The sequence below is a fragment of the Perca flavescens genome, chromosome 6, assembly GCF_004354835.1.
Source record: "Perca flavescens isolate YP-PL-M2 chromosome 6, PFLA_1.0, whole genome shotgun sequence".
NCBI lineage: Eukaryota > Metazoa > Chordata > Actinopteri > Perciformes > Percidae > Perca > Perca flavescens.
The window spans coordinates 26,532,238-26,559,396 of NC_041336.1; the positions used below are offsets into that span (position 1 = coordinate 26,532,238).

General features: G+C 39.4%; 2 protein-coding genes across 13 annotated transcripts in view; one reads left to right on the forward strand and one right to left on the reverse strand.

Moving 5' to 3' along the window:
* The first annotated feature begins 1,952 nt into the window (after positions 1–1,952).
* On the forward strand, positions 1,953–18,571 carry entpd3 (ectonucleoside triphosphate diphosphohydrolase 3). Of its 2 annotated transcripts, none has more exons than XM_028580715.1 (11): positions 1,953–2,305; positions 7,460–7,509; positions 12,133–12,270; positions 12,685–12,802; positions 13,097–13,256; positions 14,241–14,400; positions 14,535–14,762; positions 15,502–15,765; positions 15,851–15,961; positions 17,092–17,229; positions 17,907–18,571. In XM_028580715.1, the coding sequence occupies exons 1-11, from the start codon at positions 2,284–2,286 to the stop codon at positions 18,093–18,095; spliced, it is 1,578 nt and encodes a 525-aa protein (XP_028436516.1). In that variant the 5' UTR covers positions 1,953–2,283; the 3' UTR covers positions 18,096–18,571. The 2 variants fall into 2 exon arrangements, with proteins under 2 accessions (XP_028436516.1, XP_028436517.1); XM_028580716.1 differs by having other exon boundaries at positions 1,954–2,279.
* Positions 18,572–23,063: 4,492 nt separating this feature from the next.
* The window catches only part of LOC114557091 (RNA-binding motif, single-stranded-interacting protein 3), a 209,249-nt gene continuing 205,153 nt past the window's right edge, over positions 23,064–27,159 (reverse strand). For 7 of the 11 annotated variants that reach the window (XM_028580374.1, XM_028580373.1, XM_028580372.1 and 4 more), the window contains 5 exons: positions 25,485–25,601; positions 25,258–25,341; positions 25,033–25,119; positions 24,342–24,466; positions 23,064–23,166 (listed from right to left, as the gene is read on the reverse strand). In XM_028580374.1, coding sequence (XP_028436175.1) covers positions 23,163–23,166; positions 24,342–24,466; positions 25,033–25,119; positions 25,258–25,341; positions 25,485–25,601 — 417 coding nt within the window. In that variant the 3' untranslated portion in view covers positions 23,064–23,162. Of the gene's footprint in view, positions 23,167–24,337; positions 24,467–25,032; positions 25,120–25,257; positions 25,342–25,484; positions 25,602–27,159 lie in introns of those variants that run through there. The other 4 variants (XM_028580379.1, XM_028580380.1, XM_028580378.1 and 1 more) reach the window with 3 other exon arrangements.

The window sequence follows — 27,159 nt, forward strand, 5'->3', positions numbered from 1 at the left end:
TGCTGTAAAAGAATTATGATTATGGAATACATCAAACTATTACATAGCATTTATATTGTGGTTGAGAGGGAGAGAGTGTAAGATTGAGAAAAGATCACAGTGGAGGGGTTAGGCAAATGTTGAGCATGAGTCAGAAAGAAAATAGAAGAGCAAACAAGAAAGTAGAAGAGCAAACAAGAAAGGAGCGAGAAATCAATTGAGAGAGAGAGAGAGAGAGAGAGAGAGAGAGAGAGAGAGAGAGAGAGAGATGGGAGAAGACAGAGCAAACACCATTATCAACCATTGCTCAAATTGTGATATTTGAATAGCAAAGTCTGGGGAAGTGCCTCTGTCCTCTAATTGATCTCGCCGCAACACGGCCACACCATTTCCTTCTTGGGCTGCGGCAGAGATTCATGGGGCCGTTTACTGCATTATGAAAGCACAGAATACGACACAGACAATTAGCGAGAACTTCTCTGGGCAGCTTGCTTGCTAAATCTCAAAGGACTAGCTACAGTCTCAATGTAAAGTTGGCACTTCATTTGGTTGTTAAGAAGGTTATACATTACACTATAGTCCAATCTTCATCAGGAAAACTGGTCTGAAATGTTGTATGTGTTTTTCTCACGGTGAGTCAAAATATCACCTAATGGTTTGTTAGAAGTAACAACACAAAAGAATGTCAAATTTTTGATTATCTAGTAGCAAATTTACTGGTGACCAAACTATTAAGCTATGAATACCATACCAATACACCAATAACAGGCAACTCAATAGTTAACTCAGAGTTAGCCTAACTGTATCCATTAATTATAATATTGAATATAATATGGAAGTACAACTTTATTGCCAAGATGTATTTATAGGAGGCCATAAGGGCTGCGGATGCAGCTGCAGCAGGGTGGCAGTGCCCCTAGCATTTGAAAAGTATGAACACCTATTTGTGCAGAATGCTTAATGTGTTGATAATAATTTACTGTGAAAATCATTGTAAAATGAATACAGGAACTTTTCATTGCTACTTTTTAATTGCACAAATTGGGTAAAACGTCAGGGAATATATTAGATCATACCTGCATAGTAGTAGTAAAAAATGGTGTAAAGCATAAAGCACAATAAAAGTACTGGTACATTGTATCAGTGGAGAGAATGCAGTAGGCTATACGTTAGGCCTACACCAGGTGATCATATGTTTTTACAGTGCTGCGACGGTATAATCAGGAATGGAAAGAGTATGAATATTTTACTCCAGTAAAAGTACTGTTACTTCAATTTTAGTCATGCAGGTCTACAAATATAATTATTTCTTTTTCATGTAAAAATGTGCTGTATAAAAGTAAAAAGTATGACATACATAAAATGTAGGCTACTCTTCTGAATAAACGTTACTGCATTATTTTATTCTTTTTTTTTTTAAAGGGAAAGAGGGGGGTAGAGGGAGGGTAAAGAAAAAACTTATGATGTTATATAATGGACCTAAATACAAATTTTAAAAACCGGATACAAAATAAAGTGCATTAACTGTCAAGGTATACCGTACATCCCACCACAAAGCCCCCTATGTCCAAAACGATATTCCTTTTCTATACAGTCTAGGCACTTTGCAGCCTGTACAACTGATGATCGATTGTACAAACGCTTTTTTTCATTGTTGCCTTACAAGAATGATACAAAAGAGTAAACAACTTAAGACAATTAAACAAAAATGACCGACAATAAATAAAAGAGGCTATACTGTACGGACACAAATTGGCGGGTGCAATGCAAGCAATACTTCTTAGAATAATAGCCTAATCAACAACAGCTTCAGCCACAAGCACGTATAATAAAGCAAAATTACAGCTGCACAAACACAGGCGCTGCTACAACGCTACTTTGACTTGCAACATTGAAGTTCTCTAACCATCACAGCAAGTTTGTCATAGGCTACTCACTTGTCTGAAAGACATTATGTGAGTCTAGCGCACCGCAAGTCGTCCTCAATCAAAGTCGTTCATTCATTCACAATGCATACTATAGCCTACTGTATATCTGTCCCACTGCGGACACAACTGTGACAGAGGTTATGTTGTCAGAAACAGCAGAAAGGTCTCACACACCTCCCTGAAGGTAACAGTTCCTCTTTGAACCCAAGAAGTCACCAGGAGGATCCACCATGGTCAGAACGTTAGCATGTTTAACATTTAGCATGTTAGCTAGACCCAGAAGGCTCCTGTTGAACGCGTACCGTCGAGGGTCTGTTTGATTTGGGTCCCTTACCTCTTCGCCGGGCGGTGCATCAAACCATTGACGTGAAGGTAGATGCAAAGTACAGTATGCCGAGGTACAACCATCTTCCACCTAACGAAAAATCCAGTTTATACTACTTTCCTTGGCCAAATTCGTTTTTAAAAGACAAACTTTTGATTATTATTATTATTATTATTTATTACATTTATATAGCGCTTTATCATAGACACTCAAAGCGCATTGATGTGTCCTGCATCCTGTGCAGTCTTCTAAAACTTAGTTTTGGTTAGGCTAATGGGAAGGTAAATATTATAGAAGTCAGTGTGGGCTATTCTTTATATTTAACAAATACCAAACAAATGATGCTTTTGTTGCCGCAGATGGATGTTAATGTTAAAATTATATTGACAGTGAACGCTTTGCAGACATATTTAGTATATAACGTTGCAACTTTGCAGATATGTTCATTAAAAACTTTCGTTAAATGTAGGCTATCTACCACAAGTGCCACTATATGGAACAATGTTTTTGAGGTTTTTTTTAACATTTTGTTTGTATTTAGTGCATGGGAACACAGGCCACCACATGATTGTTTTTTAAACAAGGTTGTGGCAACCTGTGTGCAGCAGATGTGTAGCCATGCACCAGCAAAATGTTGGGAAAAAAAAAGAGACTACCTCCACATAGCTCTCACAAACCATTCCCCAATACGTGAAATACTTTACCTCTCTTTATGGCCACATGCACTAACAAGAATGCACGGCCAGACCGGCTATCAAAACAAAGAACAGAGAAAAATGCATTACAACACACACAGAGGGAGTGTGACTTCATTCTCTGCTCAGGAAGACATTACCACCATATTTGTTTCTGCAATGTTAATATTCTAAATGTCGAGTACAGCCCCTTTAACTTTTAGCAGCAGCAGCACCCATATAAATTAATCATGAAACACTGGGATGGACACGCCTCAGGTATCTAACTGTAAGTAGAAGTAGCACAGATGTTTAATCTGTATCCAGGAGGCTTGAAAAAGAAAGTTAAGTAGAAGCTTTCTGCCTTTCTTCTATTTCCTCTCTCGGTGCAAATCTAATTTTCATTGTCCTGTCTGTCCGGTTCATTCAGAACAGTGGGTTTCAGGTATCATTTTAGGCAGCTAAAATACTTTATCTTCATTCACTGAGCACTGAATCCGACATGTAATTCACTTTGACTGGCCCCATCAGTGTCTTCTTCGTAGACAGTCCAATTACAAGAAGACCGCCCACATGCTGAAATGTTAAAGCGGTGATAGAATGATTATATAGGGTATTTCACACTGTTCCTTAAGGTCTCCTAATAGGGTATGTAACACTGATTGGGCTGAAAATGGCCCAGTTACTATTTTATGGGCCCTTATGCATCCCTGTGTTTTGGCCCTATTTGGAACGAGAGCTTTTCTTTAGATGAGCTGCGCGCTGATTGGTTGAGTGAACTACATACACATACATTGAAGACGAGACAGCAGGTCTCGTATTTCAGACACTGCAATTTTTCGTTACTAAATTCACTTCTGAGACTTTTATATGCGAGAAATCAACTATATGAAGCTCAAATATGAAAAAAATTGGCTAATTGCAAATTTGGTAAGACATGTCGGACTTCAGGAGGTCCACACAGTCTGACGAGACAGCGGCAGCCCCGCTGTGCTCCATACTCAGGAGAAAGTCACCGTTTCTGGGTTACTGGACTACCGGGGCTCAGGGGTCTGCGGAGCTGGCCGGCTGCCAGCATAACTATAGACCTTTTTCACAGCAGACATGTTGACATGTCATAATAGGAAAAGCCCAGATGTATTCAAATACATGCATTCCACTTAGGGGGGGCCCTGGTATTGTGCATGCTGACTCACTGAAATAGCTTATTGGGACACTGGATGGAATTGAGCCATCGTTAAGGTTATCAATTTCAGCTGCGCTTTTCCTACTATGACAAGTCAAAATGTCTGCTGTAAAAAAGGTCCATAATATATTTACACTTTGAATTTTGTCACACCACTTATATTACAGCTACCCTAAGGTCTTACAAAGCTAACAGTTGTGTCCAATTTCAATTTAATGCATTTTTGTGAATGTTTCGTTAGCTGCTAGTGTCCCTTCCATCCTATGGGTAAAGATTGCGGCTAGCTAGCTACACTTTCGGCATAACTATAATATATTTCCACTTTGAATTTTGTCACGGCACTTATATTACAGCTACCCTAAGGTCTTACAAAGCTTAGCTACAACTTTTGCTGGTCGTGACGGAGATCCATCTAGGTGACAGTGGGCCAGGGTCTGTGAAGGAGGACACGCTGGGCGGCGAGGCAGCACCGGCCGCTGTCACGTTAGCCTGCTGAGCTCCTGCTGAACTCTGACACACAGTCGGACAAAATTTGCAATTAGCCATCCATTTCTGTAAAACGGAACATATTAGACCTCTACATAGTTGATTTCTCGCATAAAAAAGTCTCAGAAGTGAATTTAGTACTTAAATAGCAGAGCAACAATGTGTAAAATTTCTGAGATCTGCATGACCTAGCTAGATTCAGAAGACTAAGCTGACCTCAGGTCAGTGGTGTAGCCTATGTAAATGTTGGGGCATGACAAAGATTAGAGACTAGAGCCAAATAAGGTAGGAGTTGAGGAGTTGATGTCAACTTTTTACGGTGGCCCTGAGAGGCCACAACACGCAAAGAAAACACACGAAAATAGACCACCGCACGCAACAATAAGAAAACACACAAATAAGAAAACACATGCAAATAAGAAAACACATGCAAATAAACCACAGCACTCAACAATAAGAAAACACATGCAAATAAGAAAACACGCAAATAAGAAAACATGCAAATAAGAAAGCACGCAAATAAGAAAATACGCAAATAAGAAAACACATGCAAATAAACCACAGCACTCAACAATAAGAAAACACATGCAAATAAGAAAACAAACGCAAATAAGAAAATACGCCAATAAGAAAACACATGCAAATAAACCACAGCACGCAACAATAAGAAAATACATGCAAATAGCCGACAACATAATGGAAGTGTTTCCAGGGGACACTTTTAAGTAATGCACACATGCCTCAACCATTGGCGTTTCAATCTGTGTTCTTCTATTGACTTGTGTTCTTGTGTCCCTGTGAAACGTCATCAAAGTTTTCGGAATTGAGAAGCTCTATAAAGTGACACGACAGCCAGCTAGTGCCTGTCGTGGCCGAGAGATCTCCAGCTTACAGCGGGGTCTCCGAGCATGACTGTCCGAGCGACAAGCTAGCGGCCCCTGAAGCAAATTGTCAATTTGGCATTTTCGCAGTTGCCGAACAGTTCATTTCTCGCCTAAAACGTTCTCAGAAGTGAATTTAGTGATGAATAAAATGACAACATTTTTTACAATTGTTCCGTTGTTGGTCTGTCTACGTACCGGAAACCGGACCCTCGTTGAATGCCGAAATGAATGTTGGGATACGGGTGCTGCCAAGTTCATACAAGTTATCAACCAATGCATCCTCGGTAAAATCAAAATGGGTCAAGAACATTTCCGGGAATCTTAACTGTTCTTGGTGAAATGCGAACTTGTGTGTTGGGACAGTACTTTGGCAACAAGATGACGTTTCACAGGGACACAAGAACACAAGTCAATAGAAGAACACAGATTGAAACGCCAATGGTTGAGGCATGTGTGTATCACTTAAAAGTGTCCCCTGGAAACACTTCCGTTGTGTTGTAGGCTATTTGAATGTGTTTTCTTATTGTTGCGTGCTGTGGTTTATTTGCGTGTTTTCTTATTTGCATGTGTTTTCTTATTTGTGTGTGTTTTCTTATTTGCATGTTTTCTTATTTGCGTGTTTTCTTATTTGCATGTTTTCTTATTTGCATGTGTTTTCTTATTTGCGTTTGTTTTCTTATTTGCATGTGTTTTCTTATTTGCGTGTGTTTTGTTATTTGCGTGTGTTTTCTTATTTGCATGTGTTTTCTTATTTGCGTTTGTTTTCTTATTTGCATGTGTTTTCTTATTTGCGTGTGTTTTGTTATTTGCGTGTGTTTTCTTATTTGCATGTGTTTTCTTATTTGCGTTTGTTTTCTTATTTGCATGTGTTTTCTTATTTGCGTGTGTTTTCTTATTTGCATGAGTTTTCTTATTTGCATGAGTTTTCTTATTTGTGTGTGTTTTCTTATTTTTGCGTGCGGTGGTCTATTTGCGTGTGTTTTCTTAATGTTGCGTGTTGTGGCCTCTCAGGGCCACCGTAACTTTTAGCTTTGTTGAGATTCGCCCGTTTTCAGCAGCAGTTTCAAATTGTGAGATTTGCGGAGGAAAGAGGTGTCAATGGAATTGACAAACTGTCGTTTTTCAACTATGACAAGGTAAAAGCGGTTTTGCATTCTATCACCCCTTTAAGGAATCCGCTGGATGTATAAAACAGCCACAGTGATGGGAAGCATTGCAGCGACTTTACATTCTTAGTAAAAATGAATATGACAAATCAAAAGTATGACATGAAGCAAAGTGCAGAATGGAGGCAAAGAGCCAGGTAGTAAGACCAGCTGCAAGATCCCCACACCCTTGAGTGCTGTTCCCATTCCTAGATAGTTAACTTAGCTCAGAGGAGCCATAAGCCCATCAGTTACATCAGGCTAAGTGGGTCATATTGTTCACTACAGTTAGCCCAAGGCTTAGTTTAACAATTTAACTTAGATCCCAGTGAGCGTGAGAGAGAGAGAGAGTGGGAGAGCTTGCAGGTAGCGACATATCCTTGATTGTTGGTACAGTGCTTGATCCTTTACTTTTCATCATCCTTTGGCCTTCAATTTAAGCTTATCAAATAAGAGCTGACCTTGTGCAGCAGATGCACTTTAGCTTATTGATTACATCAATTAACTTTACCACCGCTCCCCCTCTCTCTTCTCACATTGTTTCATGCATATGCACAAATACCTGTGTCTGTGCTTAATCATTACACACAGACAGTGCGCTTATGAGCTGGTTGCACTGGTGTAGTGGGAGTGGTGAAAACTGGAGTTTGTAATGCATTACTCCTCCCATGTTCCCTCTGTCCCTGACATTGTGTTTTGTTGGGGTACAGCTCCTGCTCTTGTTAGCCAATCCCCCTCTATCTCTCCCACTCACAGCACACACTCTCTCTCTTTTTTTTTCTCTCTCTCTCTCTCTCTCTCTTCCTTTGCTGCTCCCCTGTTTCCTGCTGTGTTTCTTCATCGCTTCCTCAGAGCCATCTCACTCCCGCTCCCAACTAGGATCTACAAACCAGCTCTTCAAGGTAAGAAACAAACACACCTCCTCTCTCTCACATGCATCTATTTACCTGTTCACAAAACATTTATTCACCAGTAAACAAAAAAAACAAAACAAAAAAACAACCTGGAATTTTAAACAGTTAATTGATGCAGGTAAATTTGTTTCATTGTGTGAGTTGATTTACTGGTCCTCACTGTGTTGTATGATATGTGCATGTGTTAGTGTTTAACCACATTCCACCCCTTTACCTCATGAGGACCAGTCTAAACAAGCAGAGTGAATATTATGGGCATATACAGTATGCGTGTAGGGATATTGAGGGTGTTGTCTGTGTTGAATCTTGCAATGTTAATTTAAGATGCAGACTTGCTGCTTCCTCTGGTTGACTCATCATTTCATTTAAACTAGTTTGGTTGCATTGTGTATTTAGTTTACAAATATAACTTTTACAAATGAAGAGTAAGGGGGGCTTGTTGTGCATCGGGGTGGTTGTGGCTGTGTGTTTGACTTTAGACCAGAAAACACATTTATGTCATCTTGTACATTGTGAATGCTGCATCAAGTGAATACATAACTGCTTGCGGTGTAATCTCGTGATATATAATATCATATACAAGTGGACATGTTTGATGCAAAACTACTAAGAAGTATACTGTGTTTCAGACCTGAAGATTGAAATATTTTGGCATTCTAAATTACAGTAAATGACTTATAGTAAAACCAAACTGTCTCTACTTAGCTTACTTGCTTTTACTGTCTGCATCCACATTTCACCTGTTTGTAACATAATGCAAATTAGATTTTAATTTCTATGATGTAAGGTGTGTCAAATGTGTCAAAACATATTTGAGAAAAATTACTAATACAAGACATGATACAGACAAAAAAAGCATAACTTTTGGTTTGGTGACCCAGGGTCCTCCAGCAAAAGAAGGGAGTGTTGGTGAAAGAGCCTTAACAACATTAGAACTTAATGAACCACATCACCCTCAAACAACCATTGGGCAGTCACAGATATTTCATCTTTCAGCAATTTTTCACATCCATTAATGCATTAGATGAATGTCTTGGCATTAATCCACAGAGGTTGCATTTTAACTTATGTGAGGATATAAGTGATATATACACAACAACAGGACACTGATGTTAAGGATAAACTAACCACTAGTTGGCCAGTAGGTGCAAATGATTAGGTCATAAGCTTTACACATAGAAGCATTTATTTTCAGTTTCAGGTTACATTAGTCTAACTAAATGTAAATGTAAAAAGCAGATTTTTTTTTTATGTTTCTCACACAATGCTGGCAGAAAAAAACATTGACAACTACTACTCCCACAGAGTCCCTGTATCTCTTTCACAAGCCTTGGAAAACTTTGGGAAATTGAAATGTCCAGAGCGTAGCTTTAAAGAGATATCACCCACATTTATAAACCTGGAATATCAACTATATCACACACACATAACGGTAGAATGTTAAGCCGACTAAAACAACATTTGTCTGTCTTGTTGTCTAGCCGTTTTACCTGCATGTTTACACATGAAGTTGCTGTGGCAACTCTAAATGCTGTAATGTCAAACAATAACAAACATTGTCACTGCGGTGTTGTTATAGTCTGATGACAACAATGGAGTCAAATATTGATTTGGAGTTTATACAACTTAAAAAGAAACTTAAATCTGAGAAAAAAAGGGAGAGATAGAGAGGGAGATGGATACTTGTGGTGCTGCTTACTCTCCCAACTGTTTGACAGACTGATAATGACACCCAAGACAAGGCTGACACAGCAATACCTAATACCTGGAGACTGACACAAGGTTGGAATTACTGTCGAGTCCATTTATGACCTCCCATTGCTGTTAAGAAAACATGTTTAAGGAAAGGATGGGTGAATATTATCCATTGTTGTGTCATCATTTATGATCATTCATTTCTTTCATAACTATAAAAAACATGCAATTTTAAAAGGCATATATTCAGTCCTTGTTATTGTTATGAAGAAGGTTACATAGCATGACATTGCTAGGCTTAGTTGTAGTTTTAATTCTCATTTGCAATGACGACGACCTGTCACATTCACACAGTTGCACACATTCATACCTGGAAGCTGCCCATTACCACCACAGTCTGATCTGCTGGCCACTGAGCAGCTCCACTGGAGCGGTTGGAGGTTAAGGGCCTTGCTCAAGGGCACCTCAGTGGTGCTAATGAGGGAGGGTGAAGTGCTGCTCTTTCACTTTCCTCACCCAGATTTTATCCTGTCGGTCTGGGGATTGAACTGGCGACCTAGGTAACCTCTAGGCCACCACTCCCAACTATAGATTATCTTCATATACAGCAAATACCAATGAGAACATGCACATTTAAAGAACTAAGGTGTAAATAACATGCATAGAAAATAAAATTAATCAGAATATTAGAATCCAAAAAATGTATTGGTTCACGGGAATGTGTGTGTGCGCGTCTAGGTCGTGTTACAGAGTTTGTGTGTGACTCGTAATTGCAGCCATATTGACTACGTCAAATGTGTGTGATTCTGGTAGAAGAACAGTCTTTTATATGCTAAAAATGTTCTTTTAACCTTGTGTACATTTGACTTTTCTCCATCAAAGCATATTTTCTGTCATTTAGTATACACTTGAAACTCAAACAGAGCTGTTTGTGGCACGCCATGTTTATCAACAAGATCCAAATTTGAATGAAAAAAGTGTTTCTCCGAGGTGAGCAGCAGATCATTGCCTAAAGCTTGACATCATATGTGTTTGTTCTAAATGTCAGTGTTTGTACTCAATGTCTGGTTGTTTCTTCAAAGCCGTTAGAAAGAGTTAAACACAAAACACAATTACTGTATGAACCAATGATCTGAGACTGGCCTTCCCCGAAAAACGGCCACATAAGTGATTTGTTCAAGCAGCAATTACGAGTCACATTTACGTTTATAGTAGCGGCGCCCTCTCGTGGCTGTAGTAGTTATGATGCGAGCATAGCAGAAAGTAAGGCGACGAAGTATAAAAGCACCAAATTTCCACTTAAAGGTGCTCTAAGCGATGTTGGGTGACGGCACTTCTTGTTGACGTTCAAAGTATTTTCAAACAAAACGAGGCTAGCTCGACCCCCTCCCCCTCTCCTCATCCCGTTCCCTCTCCCTCCCTTCCTTGCTTCCGCGCACTAACCCCCCAACCCCCACCCCCAAATCCTTCTTGTCGGTTATTGGCTGGAATACTGTTTGTTATGTTTCGTGGGTGTAGGTTGGCGCAGTTCGTTTTTGTTTGCGTTTGTAGACCCTGGGCTGTCTACAGAGACCACGTTTTTTTTACAGTGTGTTCAGGGGACAGGCAGCTCGCGGATAGTGAGGAGATATTTGCTGTATGTGACAAAAAATGTTGTAGCCTAAAAAACGTGTGACATTGCTTAGAGCACCTTTAAGGAGGTAGGTTGGGATGGTGGATGGGTCAAACAAACACAGGACTTTCACCAAGGGTTCATGTCCCGTTTGAAAATAAAAGTAAAAGCCGAGTTTATTTTACTTTATGGAAGAAACGGAGCTACGTCACGTAGGAGCATGCTTAACCGGAAGTGAATGAATGTCTGATTTTAACCCTAAATGATCTTTGACTACACTTAACTAAGTAGCTAAGTGCCTAAACATAACCAAACTGCAACTGTCTCACAACGTTATTGAGGTGTTTTAAACCGTGGTTTAGATATTGGAATGGAAAACGCTCCCGTGGGTTGTGTTAGAGGGTATGAACTAACAACCTATATTGTTGTATGCTTTGGAGGACTTGTTGAATCATCTTCAATGGCAGGTTTCCCTGTCCAGTGGGTTTGTGCAATACTGAAATGTGGCAGCAATCTTATCTTGGATGTTGTAATCTAGCTGTGCACCCATACACTCTACGGCCCTTCCTTAAGCCCTGAACAAGTTCTGCCAATCAGTGTTTTTTTACGAATTAGATAGATATATAATTAACCAGTAAGGTTTCATTCCTGCATAACTGCAAACGCAGTTCAAGTTTATATAAACAACACAACCAAAACCTTTGAGATTTCAAGGCTAAAGATGCCAGACTTTAATGAGACAGCAGCCAGTTTGCTTGCTGGCTGTTGAGGACTTTTAAGCCTATTCTTTCTTCTTGCTGACAACCTTGGTAGAAACTGGCACCTTCCAAAACTCTCTTAAATCAAACTTTAAATCCCCACTTCACTGTCTTCAAAGAATCTTAAGCTGAAGCTTGTATTCTCCTTTGCGGATCATAAAAACACGTACATTTTTAATCTTTGTATATTTGCCTTAATTGAATAGGTAAAACATAATATTATGGCATTAAAGTATTTCGTAATTGTTCATAATAAAAAGTAAGCAATTTAACTGAAAACACAGCAACTATTCAGACAGCCAATCATGATCCACATTCTTCCTCCTGATTCTGTTTCTTTTTATGCGTTTGTTTGGTGGTATTGCTTAGTCCATCAATACTATTAATGCTGCCAATTTCTTTTTCAGCTTAAAGTAAATAAAGTATACTATTATTGTTCATCATCATTTTTCAAACCTCTCCATATGTCATCACTTTGAGAGCTAAAAAGCTTTTAGTGAGAGCCACGCTTGTTGTTTTTTTTTAAACCCCATTTCTTGCCAACAGGAAATGGCTTCCAAACAGCAAATGGGCTACAAGTGTCGCATAGCTGGAGTGCTGCTTCTCCTCTTGGCTAGTATTGCTGCCCTTGTTACTGTTGCCGTCATCCAGGACACCTGGACGTCCAAAGAGTACAGCTTAGAGGTGAACATATACATGCACACGCACAAATGTCCATGGATGCACACAGAAATGTGTAGGCATTATTTGGCTGTAGATCTTCTTCACTTCAACAAAGTAAAAGTACATAAAGGTTCTCATACAAAAAGAAACAGAAACCATGTATACAAACACATACTTCGGCTCCCACACAATCAGTTGTGAATGTGATGCCAGACGTTTTCCAGACGTCAGGGTCAGATGTCATGATCCTGGTCCTGATGGACAACGTGTGTTTTTTAAAGGGGTGGTGGGGGTCGCAGCAGCCTGTAGTTTGACAGTCTCAGCTCTTTGCTATATTAACAAAATTGTTTAGGGCTTTCAGAAATTTCACTAATCAAGGTAAGAAGTGCTATTAGATAGACCAAACAATGCTTTTTTTCCCTTCTTCTTCTTCAGTATGGCATAGTGATAGACTCAGGTTCATCACGTTCCAATGTGCACCTGTACAAGTGGCCAGGGGAGAAGAGGAATGAAACCGGAGAGGTGACTGAGATAATGAACTGTAAAGTTGCTGGTGAGTTACTGCTGCTTCTCTAAAACCGACACAGGTTTTGTGTGGAAAAGTTCTACATTTTCTAGAATTGAGTTACATAAAATGTTAAATGAAAATTCTGCTGTAGAGTAAATTGAAGTATAGGGGGTAAGTAAGAGAAAAAATAAAAAGCCAAAGCTTACTGAGCATTTTTTAAATCATTTGTTTGTTGAACCGACCAAGTTACAAATGTTACACATTAACATTAACATATCACTATACATTTGTAGTGCCTGTGATTAGGAATATGATTTTATCTTTGCCTTGTGCCCACAGGTAATGGCATCTCAGAGATGAAAGTTGACCCAGAGAAAGATGCCAAATCATGGAAGGGATTCAAAGAATGCATGGACAACATCACCAAAGCCATTCCTGCTAAAAAACATAAAACCACACCTCTGTTTCTGGGAGCTACTGCTGGAATGAGACTGCTGCAGTAAGAAAGTGTTGAAATAAGTCAGCTTTAGGGTATTCTCTCGCCATTAAGGTATTGGAGAGTGAACCATTCATGCACCACATGGTTTTCCCCAAAGCCCTCTGCGTCACCAGGAAGCCCCATCAGTAAAAACACGTTTAGACTGCAGGGTGGGGCAAAATTCACGAGCTCAGATGGTGTAACACTGATGCTGGGAAGTGGAAATATGGGGTCCTCTCAAATTGTTTGTTTAGTTTGCTTTAAATTCATTAAAGGGGACATATCATGCTAATTTTTAGGTTCATACTGATATCTTGGGTTTCTACTAGAACATGTTTGCATGTTTTAAGAAAACATATATATGCTTCATTTTAGCGTCTCTTTAAGTACCCCTTCTCGAAAAGCCCAGTCGGCTCTGATAGGCTTGTGAGAAAAATATGGCGCACCTTTGCAAAGGTAATTCTCAAGCCGTGGATGGAGATAATCAGATGGGGCGGTATATTCTAATGAGCCTGCATGTGATATAGGAAGGGGAGCTAAATCTCAATGACTTGTTGAATCCCATGTTTTCTGATCTAGACAGCCCACAAAAAAACTGACTGCGTTGTCTTATTTCACAGTGTGTGGGTTGGTAGGCATTCCATATACCTAAATGTATGTGCACAAGCACTGAAAAAGTGAGTTTTTTTATATGTCCCCTTCATGTCTAAGTCTAAATACTCCACGTATATACTTATTATTGATGTTGGTATTGTAGTACATATTTGGGGAAATTCACTTCATCCGTCTTTATGTTACGCTAAGCTGACCATCTCCTGGCCAGCTCTGGCTTCCTATGTAGTGTACAGACATGACAGTAGTATCAATCTGCTATTCTTTTTTTCCAACAAAAAAAAAAAATAAAACTATTACTTTAATGACACTGATTCCATATGTCATGGCTTCTGACCTTCCTGTTTCCAATAAGATCTGTAATTGTGTTCCTTTTTCCTGCTTTGCTATAAGTGAGAAGGATGAACAGAGGTCCAATGAAATCCTGGCAAGTCTCACAGAATACCTGAGATCTTTGCCTTTCAACTTCCAAAATGCTTCCATCATTACTGGTCAAGAAGAAGGGCTGTACGGGTGGGTCACTGTCAACTACCTCATGGGAAACTTCCTCGAGGTAAGACACTGTCATGGATCTATCTGTAGGTCAACATGTACATATCCCTTTAAAGGTGAAAAAAAGAATATTGCTTCACAAACAGGGCCATCACACGGTTCATCCTATACTAACCTTTCCCATTATTTTTGCAGAAAAACCTTTGGAATACCTATGTACGCCCAGAAGGGAAAAATACTGTAGGGTCCATGGACCTCGGTGGGGCGTCAACACAGATCGCCTTTGCTGTCCAGGTTGATCTCAGCGGGCCTGACTACTTGCATGTCAAACTGTATGGTTACCCTTACAACGTCTACGCACACAGTTTCCTCTGCTATGGCAAAAACGAGGCTGACAAAAGGGTTCTGGACAAAGTAGTTCAGGTACACAGCTTTTTGTTTTGTGTGTGTGTGTGTGTGTGTGTGTGTGTGTGTGTGTGTGTGTGTGTGTGTTTTCTATCAATAAAGGTCATGTCTTTCATGTACTATAAGGGTGATGGTTCTTCTCTGAGTTCTCTCCCTGTATAGTATGTGTTTCTATGTTCATGTTTAAGTGCTTGTGTGTGTGTGTGTGTATGGTGCGCATGGCAGTGGGAATGTCTGTTTTTTTTGCATGCATGTGCAGGCCAAGATCCATTAATGCCCAGTTAAGAATTGATTAGTGAACGGTGTTGACGCTGAGTTGCTAACAGGCAAAGGGAGATCAGTCAAGAATGCATTATGTCATTAAGAATATTGATCGGACCGTGAATGTCGTCATGCTAGTCTGCGAGAAATGCATTATTTCTTGCAGCTTATAGCTTCATTCTTGAAACTATTAGTAATTGAGCTGGATAAATATGCTATTCAGTGAGAATATGTTATGGGTATTACATTTGCAGCAGTGTCCTGGCATAAAATGTTAACTTAAAAGTGTTGTATTAACATCAGGTCCTATATGTCATAGTCAAGTAAATTAATGAGGGTTTTTATATATAGATGGTGTCTGTAAATGCAAGTAATTCTGTCCAAAGGTCTTATCTTATCCTTCCATGTCTCTTCCTGTCCCTTTTTTTCTTATATGTAGTTGTGTTTACTCATCCTCCATTCTTTCTTTTGACATTTCGTCCTGTCAACGTTCCAGGAATCATCTGACCCAACCTACATTATAAACCCCTGCTACCCTGAAGGTTTCAACACCACCTTCAAGGCCTCATACATTTATGACACAGAGTGCACAAAAAAGCCGGACGGCTACAACCCAGATCAAGAACTCTTCTTGGTGGGAACAGCCGACCCAGACAAGTGCGGCAGCATAGTGAAGTCCATATTTGATTTCAAGACTTGTAACTCATCCCAGTGTTCCTTCAACGGGGTCGAGCAGCCACCCGTCACTGGAGATTTTATGGTAAAACAGAGCAAATGGAACACATGCAAGAAGAGAGATGAAGATGAAAAAAAATCTTACGATATGTCTCTACTGTTCCTCCCAGGCATATGCAGGATTCTTCTTTACTTCTAGGGCGCTTGGGATGAATGGAACATCGGATCTTGATCAATTCAACGCCTCAATTACAAAATTCTGCAACACAAATTGGACAGAAGTAAGCTTTTCCAATTTTATACAGCTAGTAATAAGAAAATGAAGATAGGTGGACCAGGAGGATGAGAAGATAGTTTAGGAAGAGTTAGAAACAAAGTAAATGTTGGGAGGAGCAATAATGTAGGAAAGAAAAGGGACAGGAATTCTATATTCTAAGTGGTGCAGCAAACACTACCACTCATAGGTTAACATTACACAATATTTTTACAAATCGAGAAAAGAGCAGAAGTCAGTGTTTTTTTTCCCTAAGGCACAAAACCTGATTGAGATCACCGGCTGAGGTGTGCCAAGCAGTGTGGGAACATTTTCTTCTCTGTGTGATTTAGTGTGGGTGCTTCCATTAAAACATTATGTCATAACAGAAACTTAACTCAATAAACACAAACTATGTGCATTAAACTTACACATACAGATCATATTTGATAGGGTTGTTGTTTTAGAATGATCAGCTCAGCTATTTGGAGATTTCAAGCACTTTAAGAATATTTCTGCCACGTCAGAGCGGATATTTCTCTATTTCACGGAACCTATAGACACATCTGTGTATCAGACCTCAAAATAGCACCTTTTACACAAAAAAATCCTTCTGGATGCATGTAGTTTTATTCGATCTTATCTTAAAGGTGCCGTAGGTAGGATTATGAAGATCCAGGACTTTGCCAAATAATTTGAACATCGACAACTTCTCAGTCCCTCCCCCCTTTCCACTAAAGCCCAAAATGGTCTCCTAAGCCCCTCTCCCCACAAGGGAGAATGAATGCGTGTGCTTAAGCAGTGATTGACACGCAGTTAGACACCCACCCCTGGCCCTGATTGGTACATCTGAACAGGGAGTGGTGGATTTTTGCAAATCACACTACAGGCTGTAGGTGGTGCCAGAGGAGCCAGATTTTGTTTTTAATTACCTGCTTTATGTAGTTATACTGGAACATAGGGTGAGTTTCAGCAAATATGACAAAAAGTTAGTTTTATAACTTACCTACTGCATCTTTAACTGTGAATTGAAATCCGTCTTGATCACACATTGTTTTGCCTCAGTATTGTCTTGATATTAGCATTCAGCTTCATTCGATTGTATCATTCTTCTTCCTAATCACAGGCCACTCTAATCTCTGTTTCTCTTCCTTTCAGCTAAGGGCAGAAAAGACATGGATAAACGAAAGATATCTTAAGACTTACTGTTTTGCAGCTCACTATGTCTTCACTTTGCTGGTGGATGGGTACAAGTTTGACAAAGAGACATGGAAAAACATTGACTTCCAAAGAGAGGTTGGTTGAGCGAAAAAAAAAAAAACCCAAACTAAAACACAATAACATACACAAGTGTGAATGAGGCCACCCATGGCCTGACCTATGGCTGGCTGACATAGTAATCATCTGCACACATGAAAAGTTGAGGCCAGAGTGAATGGCAGGCAATGTATCGCTCTGGGATGCCCTGAGGACACAGAGTGTCTTTCACAATGGAACTCCCTCAACAGAAGGGGATTCCTGGTCTGTGACATGGAGTCTATCAGTCATGAGTCATAAAGAAAGACAGAAGATGTGAAAAAGTCACACATTACAGCAGCAGTTTCCAAATTGGATGGCGGTTTGCCTTTAGATTTTAACACAAGAACATTCCACAACAGCTGGCGATGCTCCCAATTTCCAATCCCACCAACAAGAGAGTACGTGTGCTGCGTGTCCTGTTTAGTGCCTTTAGGCGGTCTGGGAGTCTGGTGGTTTGGTAGGTCCTTTTAGAGGAAGTTAAAAAACAGACACACTTGGAGTATTTATATGGGTGTTCTTTGGGTGTTATGACTCATCTTTTGCCCTAGAGCTGCAACTGTGCAACTTCTCTAGACATGCAAAGTGATGTATTAGCTGCATTTACTACTAAAGAATACAGTGTTCCACATGCAAATTCACAGTAAAACATGGGAAATCTCTCCTCTTCTTTTCAGGTAAAGAGCACCACCATAGGTTGGAGTTTGGGCTACATGCTGAGTCTGTCCAACATGATCCCGTCTGAAGTGAAATATAACCCCCCCATGACGGACCCCGTCTTTGCCGGCCTTGTCTTTCTATTTTCAGCACTTACTATCGTAACTGTTGTCTTTGTTTTCATCATCCTCATTCGCACCTGCTATTGAGAGTGTACATTACAAAAGGAATGATCTGCCATTGTAATGCCTTTTGTACTGTTATCCTGTAAGTAGAGGGAGAGCGCTACAGCAGCATGTCCAAAGGATCTACTACAGTAAAAGTTATTAAACTACTGAAAGTTACTAATGAATGCCTTTTACTTCAATTATGAGTTTTTTATGAAAATTGAAGAGCCTCAAAATGAAAAACTCATTTTGTACCTCAGGGAAACTCGCGTAGATTTGAACAATGGGATCTTTTTAGTTTTACTCTTCCAAGCTCCACTAAAGGAAACTAGTGTTGTTTTACAGACAAAAACAAGTGATACAGCCTGATGATGAAAGAGCACCCAGAAATGTCCATGTGCTCGTTCTTGTCACAAATTGTGTAATCAATGTGCATTGAAAGCTTGAAAGATATAAGTACAACAATACTCCACATTTACGGGATAAAAACCACCTTAATAAACAATGTATTGAATGTGCTATGTGCCATTGTTTCATTATGATTTTGCCTGGGCCATCCCTGTGAAGGTTTTCATTCTGTATTTAAAAAACAGAGTATTGTTGGATAAATATTAGATATACACTACCGGTCAAAAGTTTGGGGTCACCGAGAAATTTCCATTCCACTCCATTATAGACACAATACCAGCTGAGATCAGTGGCATTGTTTTTTATTCAGGGCAGCAGTTTTCAGATGACATTATGTGCTTACATAATTGCAAAAGGGTTCTCCAATGTTTTCTCAGTTAGCCTTTTAAAATGATATCAGATTAGTAAACAGAATGTGCCTTTGGAACATTGAATGGTTGCTGATAATGCTCAATGTAGATATTGCATTAAAGATCAGCCACCCACTCAGATCAGCTGGTATTCTGTCTATAATGGAGTGGAATGGAAATTTCTAAGTGACCCCAAACTTTTGACTGGTAGTGTATAGATATTTATATATATAGATATTTTATATTATATATATATATATATATATATATATATATATATATATATATATATATATATATATATATAAGATAAGGCAGTGGAGTATAATTAAATATAGTGTCAACACTGACGATCCACACATTTCCAGTTTTCAGTGTAATCGCTACTCAGTGTTGCTATGAAAGATGAATGAGAGATAGATTTCAATCAGCAGAGACTAGTTTACAAATATAAAGCATTGATGCAAAAAGGTTATTTGAGTTTTTTTTGCTCAATTTTGTCAGTTCTGTAAATGAGTCCCAATCAGTCAGCAACAGATCCCTGAGAACAGTAGCAACACTAAGCATGGCTGAGAGGGAGCAATGAATCTGACGGACTGTCTGAGCTGTGTATGAAACATACTTGATAAGTACATCCAAAACATTTAATTGGTAGGTGACCAGCAAGTATTAGCAAATAAGAATGAATTATTGTACGGTCCTAACAGTATTGTTAAATGAGTTTCTTTTCTCAACAATAAACAATAAAGGCATTACAAAACATTTCATTCTATAGCAAAGAAAAGAGATTTCTTCACATCATCATTTCTAACTGAAAATAGCATGAATTCAAACGTGTGTGTGTCTTTTGACATTCTGTATAAATGGATCTCTACTTAGGTATCATTTTCTGTAATATTGTTGTCTTTGGACTTGAGAGAATTATGCATGATGTGTATGTAACGCACTGACTACTGTATTGGTCCTGTTTTGCTAATTCTCTATTCAGTATATAATAAACCTACTAACTGTACCTTTCGTGGCTGTTGTAAGAGATTCAGGCTTCCGTGTGGCATCAAATTCATTAACAGAGGATATATTAAAGGTGCTGTAGGTAGGATTGTGAATATCCAGGACTTAGCCAAAGAATTTGAACATCAACAACTTCTCAGTCCTTCCCCCCTTTCCAGAGGCCAAACGGTCTCCTAAGCCCCTCCCCCAAAAGGTAAAATGATTGTTTCAGCAAATATGACAGAAAGTTAGTTTTATAAGTCTTACCTACTGCATCTTTAATGTACAACTACGCCTGTATGAATCTAAATGCCGCTTGTTTATCTGTGTCAACTGAGCAACTGTAGATGTTGTGGTGACCTTAAAATTACACACACAGACACACACACACACACACACACACACACACACACACACACACACACACAGACAGACACACACACACACAGACAGACACACACGGACACACACACACACACACACTCGCAGCTCTTCCTCCAATAACCTCTCATCCCCTATCTCATACTTTGTACTCACATACTGTGTACTACAGTGCACTCTAGTGGTACCGCCTTGTTCCTGCAGAATATACAGTACAAGGGGAGTATTGACTGTTTGAAACATTTTTTTATTGAAAGATTTGTCTAAAAAGAAAACATAAAGAAAGGAGACATTTGAAACTACAGCAATATCCACTGGTTCTACAGACACTCTCAGAATCACAAGTTCAAAGACATGGGAGGCATGTTACCAAGCAAATAAAAAAATAGCATCATCAGTTATTTCTGTTGCATCTTCTTTAACACACCTGTACAAAAAAAGATCTCATAAATATTACTTTTGTTTTCGCTTTCTCTACTTTCTCCTGTCTTTCAATAATTTATTTTCCCATAGAGGTTTGTATCTGCTTGATTTTGGTTGACCTTTTTCTACATGTCCGTCTGTTCCTACGTCACCATTGGCTTCTTTTCATTGGTGGAGGGTCAGGTAGGTGGGGCTTCAAGGATTGACCTCAGAGCTTGTGGCAGCCAGTTAAAGTCCACTGATGCTCTCTAACTCAGTACAAATAATGCAGATTCTTATTACCAGCTTTTAGCAATCGAAGAAAATAGTATTCTGATATTTGTTTTGTGTTTTTATGAGAGCTGCAACCAGGAACATCTCCTCTTTCACTTGAGAAGAGGCATAAAACTTGTAGGATGCGTTTTACGCAGTCAAGTCATGGATAACAACTAACTGTCTTTATCTTGGCTTCAAATGGTCAATTTTGAAAGTGTATCTCTTTCACACCCACCCAACACAAGACCCAATAATACGAGTGTTTAGCAGCTCACACATCATAATCAATTCTTAAAAAAAGACCCCAAAAAAGCAACACAAAACAGAAAACAAAATCCTCGTCCTTTTAGAATATACACAAGCTAAAATCAACAGAAATGCTCTTCCCTCTATCAGAGATCATCGCCCCACTCACATTTTAAATGGCTTGTGTTTGGCAAGACAGCGGCGTAAAACAGTTTGTCTTATGGACTGAGACTGTGAATTTATATAAAAATGAAATCTAGAGCAGTGGTTTCCAAGGTTTCTTGAGGGGGGTCCCCAGCAAAAAGGGGAATCATTTATTTTCACTATAATTCCATCCATAAGTAACACAATGACAGAATGCATGACTATTTTGGTCATGGGTTTAACACGCTTTCTGAAATAAAAAAAATCTAAAAGCAAAAATCCGGTCAGATGTTGGTCCGTGGTCTAAGAGTTTGGGAACCACTGATCAAGAGCATTTCGGCTGGCCGTTATAAAAAGGACTTAAGATTGGTCTATGCAGCCTGAAGAGGGTGTTGTTGGACGTATACACAGGTTTAAAAAGTACACGCTACTATTCCACAGGATTTAATGAGTTTTTGGCCTCTTTACCACTAAAGTATTACATACCTACCTCGACAGATGTTACAGCGCCACTTTAGAGCATCACATGACAAACAAAACATCTCAGAGCAAGCTCTCCTTGTTGAGGCAGTTGTGTTAAAGACCTACTGCATGTTCCCAGTCACTGATTAAACCATCTCACACACCAACACTAACAAGCAAGAAAAATCTCAGTTTCAGAGGTGAAAGAAAATAAAAGAAAGAAAAAGCAACATACAGTAAGGAAGATCGCTTCACTACCTAGTTTCTTCATCTTTGGTATAAAATATGCCACCTGTCGGCTGCTTTTGTTCAACGGTTAAGAAAGACTCAAGAAACTGTCAACAGTTTTACTAAAACTATTGCTTTTTGCACATTTAAAAACCCTAGCATTTATTTCTGCTTTTTGTCAAAGTCAGAGATGTTCCTTTTTTAACTTTTCTTTTTGCGGTGTGACAAGCAAAGCAGGCAAAGCAAACAGTTTTTGAAAGGTAAAAAGACTGCACTTAAAAACAAAAACAAAAAATAAAATACAAATGTGATGGAGACATGGAACTTTAATCCCATGATTAAACCTAATAGCATTTCCCAGGAAGCAGTGTATTGACCCTTCCTACAAGTCGCATAAAAGAAGATTTTTTTTTTCCCCCTCCCAACCAACATCAGCTGCACTGCACCACATAATTTAAAATCATCTTCATACAATTACAACCTTTTTTTTTTTTTATCCTGTACAAATAGCTTTGTAGGTTTCATCTCGGTGGCTCGCGGAACTCTCCAAGAAGCTCTCAAATCATTCAACCACTCTCTTTTTTTTAATAATTCAACACTATGGAAACATTTTTTTCCCAAAGTTTGAGAAAATTAAGGCAATAAAGATTTACGAAAACATTGATATTCTAGAAAACTACTCAAATAATAAAAAGAATGAAAATAATGTAGCTTAATATCAAAGGAAGACAACCTGTTTTTTGTTTTTTTTCTAGACTTTGCTTCCTTCCTTTTTTTTAATAAAAAATGTCTGAAAATCTACCTGCACATTCAAATGTTCTTTTTTTTCTGTACAGCTTGTTGGTTGAGTTTAAATTTCAGTCTGTCTTCTCTTTTTCCTTCGGAGGCAAAATCAAGTCTCACAGTGAGAAATGATAAACTCAAGGCTGCAGACTGCGTTTGATTTCATTGTCCTCAAGTTCAGTAAACCATCATTTCTTTTTTCTTCTGTCTTTTGCGTGGTTCAACCAGGTAAGAAATATAATTGATTTTTTTTCTTCATTTTGTCTTTTATTTGGTGCCTGTGCACAGTGGAAGCATTCTCTCCTCAGTGTTGCCCGTCACCTTTTTTTTTTTTTTTTTTTTTTTTTTTGTCCCCGTTTCATTTTGATTCTCTTTGTGTCTCCAGAGCCTCAGTGCAGTCCTTCTAAAGGCAATGCAGCAATGATTCCTACCAATCTTGTTATCTAAAGGAGACAGAAAAACAAGTCAGTGAAAAAAGGGTAACTGAGGAAACTGTGGACAATGCTACAGTCTCTACAGCAGGCACACATTCTTTGTCCGACCGCTGTGTGTAAAAGAAACCACCAGAAGGTTATCAGGGAGGCAGAAAAACAAGATGAATAAACACCAGGAGAAAGATAAAAATGTGTTTTACAAGCAAGGTTGACATGATTCTGTGACCAAAACTACACAACATTTTGTCCGTGCAACTACACACTGTAGTCTTCTGTAGCTATATATATATATATATATATATATATATATATATATACACACTATTCAACATGATTTATTTAACTTGTGAATCACATCCTTAGCAAACACTGTTGTAGAACATTTTAAGATTGTAAGTAGAAGACAGTTTAATGCATTCTCTGTCTGGCCTTTTCTACACACGTACGCTAAATAAAAAGTCGGTTAGACTTTCTATGTCAATAATGCATTATAAGCACATTCATGACTTTGTAATGCATTTATAAGGCTTTTATAAAACTCTTAATAAATTCTTATAATCATTCATGACAACTTATAACAAACTATATAATGTATTATAAGTGGTGGACATAATGTATTATAAGTTATAAGTACCTCCGTGCCAAAGTGACAAACAGTGTTTGAAAGTAAAAAGGAGAATCTGAGTTCTGGGTTACACAACACATTATAACTACCATAACTTCAGCCAGTTATTAAGACACAGAGAACTGCTCTAACATACTGTATAACAGATTATACATTATATCTTTCTGAAATGGAATAATGTTGCAATAATACGCTATAGCATGACTTTGTGAGCTTTACATAAAGTGAGAGCGCTGAATACATGTGCATGTAAATCTCTCTCTATGAATAAATCATTTAAAACGTATTTTCCACTATTAAAAAAGCAGCTTGAAGCTGTGTTTTGAAGGAAATTGCTGTGTATGTGTATTGACAAATCCACCTGTAAAAGAGATGTATGGCGTATCTAAGTTATCACAGAGAATGCTGCAGGCCACTAACTGTTCTCATCCCTTTAAAACAATGGAGAAAAAAAACTTGACGTGCAACGCAGGAGTAATATCGCAATAACGTAACACCTCTGTACCACCTGCACAGAAAGTTTGCATTACAAAGACAGACGTCTAGTCACAACACTCACTTCGACTGCTGGTAAGAGTAGGCTGTGGCATGATCTCCTGTATTCTCCACTGTTAAAGGCTGCTGCCCGCTGGCGTCCTGGGAGGAGGGGGCGGCTGTCTGCGAAGATGGGTCTGTCACCATGCCCTAACACCAGACACAAGTCAGATATGAAGCTTTCTCACACTGTTAGAAGGTTTAATTTAGGACTCTTTGTTCCACACAGCACTGAAAAAAAAGGTTACTGAGAAAATACAGTTCAGCAAAGACAGGTATTGATTAAAAGTGATTTTCCAGCAGACCCAATTTCATTTCTGCTGCTCATTTTAGGAATTAAATAACAGTTCCTTTGACTTTTGGGAATTTAATATAATTAGTGGCAATGTCTCACTCTGAATCACACAGACAGAACACGGAGCTGATTCTGATATTCTCAAGGCTTAAGTTCCCTCACTGGCAATAAATAAGTGACTGACACTGATGTCTCAGTATCAGTCTCTCATAGGTACCATTTTCTTTCTTTTTTTTCATGAAAGTCTGACCATTACGAACTACAGCTCAATTTACTAGCATCGAATCTATCCGAGAGGCACAATACGAGAGAATTATATGTGAATTATAGTGAATATAATTCTCTATATTCAAGTCATGTAAGCCCTGTAAAGCCCTATATAGGCTGCTGTTTGAAGTAAGTATAAGGCGTAAGAACTTACTTCCACTGTGATGGCAGAGGCAGGCACTGCAGTGTACTGGGGAATGTAGGTTCCTTGCATAGGACCAGCCGCTGCAGCAGGCATGTACTGCAGAGAGAGGGGGGAGATACAGACAGTATTATAATGTAGACGCAGACAATTTGTCCTTTAGAATATCTGGATTAAAAGTACTGTCTGACATTCTTGCGGAGGCATGTGGTTTTGTGACACTTTACAATACATTACATAATAGTTTGGCTTGGTCCCAGGGTCATCGCACATTTCAGCAAACAGAAAAAGGCAATTTCCATGTGTGTGGCTTTGTGGTTTCTGCCGTGAGATAATTTCAATTACAGCTGATCATGGAAATCTCTACGGACTAATTGTATTGATTATATTACAACTCAAAAGATAAACACACACACACGCATGCAGAGCAAGATAGTTTAGAGGAGGCACAAGCTGAGACTCACGGTGCCTGTGGTGCCCAGAGACAGGTGGTTCATCTGCTGGGTGAGAGGAGCCATTACACTGGAGGGGTGAAGAGACAAACTGGGCTCTAGAGCCGTTGCTGGGGTGATCACAGCACCCTGAAGCAGGAAGGAAGGACACATAACAGTATAGACATTGTTGTACAAGGTGAACAAACTGTTATATGAAAAGCAACCAATGGGATCGATGAAACAAACAACCGGCTGTTTATGAAGTTTGGATAAACAAAAATATTGAAACCAATCGCAGAAAGTCATATATGAAGGGATGGCGGGGGAGAACACAAAAGGACCTATTCCTTTAAATCAGTATAAAATATTATTCAGTGGAACATGAATTATCGCAGCAAAATATGTCACTTGATGTGTGTACTGCAATGGGAAAATGAGGATGTATTTTATGCTATACAGGTGCTTTGTAAGACATTCAGCTAGTAGAGATACGTTAGTAAAAGAAAAAACGTCCAACCCAGTTAAGTTTGATGACTGCAAAGGGTTTGCCGGTAATGCAGCCAGGCAGCCGGCTTGCCAGGCGGGCTTGACAGAACATGTGTCTGAATGGAGCAGAAAGGCATTTACTGTAAATCTCTTCGATGTGAAGGGCTTTGAAGCCTGCTAACACCTTGATGCGCTGAGCTCTACTTTTCCAGTACAGCTTCGACTACAGACTCAACAGCTCTTGTTTTAATAGGAGGCTTCTCGCCATAGAGATCCTCGCACCGTGTGCTTAGATGCCTAGCAACATCCCTGCAGAGGTAAACACCGTTCATTTGTGATTGCTGTTTAACTGCACTTCCCATGAGCACAGACAGCATCAGTGGACATGTGTCAGCATCGCTCCAGAGAGCAGTCAGCACTTCTGTAGCTGCATGTTGAGACAAGATGTTAGAAGAACACAGGTATTAAATTTAGGTATTTTAGGCACCGGCCTAGCTGTACGGCAGTCGTCCTAACAGCTCTGTATCTGTAGGGTCTCATAGGGAGGCTTGCAACAACACAAGCACACATAGGTACACACACATGCACACGCACGCACACACACAGTATTGAAAGTTCTAGCTGTGTGGAACGTTCCTCTCAAAGGCACACACAGTCTGTCAGAGTTGCTCACAGTTGCAAACCTGTAAGTGAATATCCTTATGTCTGCAAGCTTCACAGGGAGGCGCGCACACGCACACACACACACACACACACACACACACACACACACACACACACACACACACACACACACACACACACACACACACACACACACAGTACAGACAAGGATTGTCACAGCTGCTAACAGTGGTGAGTGCTCTTCCTCCTGACTGCTGTCATCATAGGGAGAACTGTTTGTGGAACACACCTATCAGAAATGCTCCCTCAACCCTGTTCTCAACATCACAAGTTATTGAGTGGCACTTTTTTCCAAACAAACGCACACACACGCACACGCACACACACAGGCATTCACACACAGACGCATCCACAGATCTTTCCACAAAGCTTTACCAGCAGCCAGAATCTAGCTACTGTAATTAATACCCAAGCTTTTCATCCGTCTATATAATACGTTCTCTCGTTGAATGATTTCTCATCCTCCTTCGCTATTTCTCTCACTCCATCCAATCTCACAGCAGGCTCCCATGCTGAGAGAAAGCTGCATAAAGCA

Excerpts from the sequence above, each read along its gene's own strand:
- entpd3 (XM_028580715.1), top strand. The coding sequence starts at position 2,284 with ATGCAAAGTACAGTATGCCGAG. Across the intron at positions 2,306-7,459 it reads GCAAAGTACAGTATGCCGAG|AGCCATCTCACTCCCGCTCC; the intron begins GTACAACCATCT and ends TCGCTTCCTCAG. Across the intron at positions 13,257-14,240 it reads GCTGGAATGAGACTGCTGCA|TGAGAAGGATGAACAGAGGT; the intron begins GTAAGAAAGTGT and ends CTTTGCTATAAG.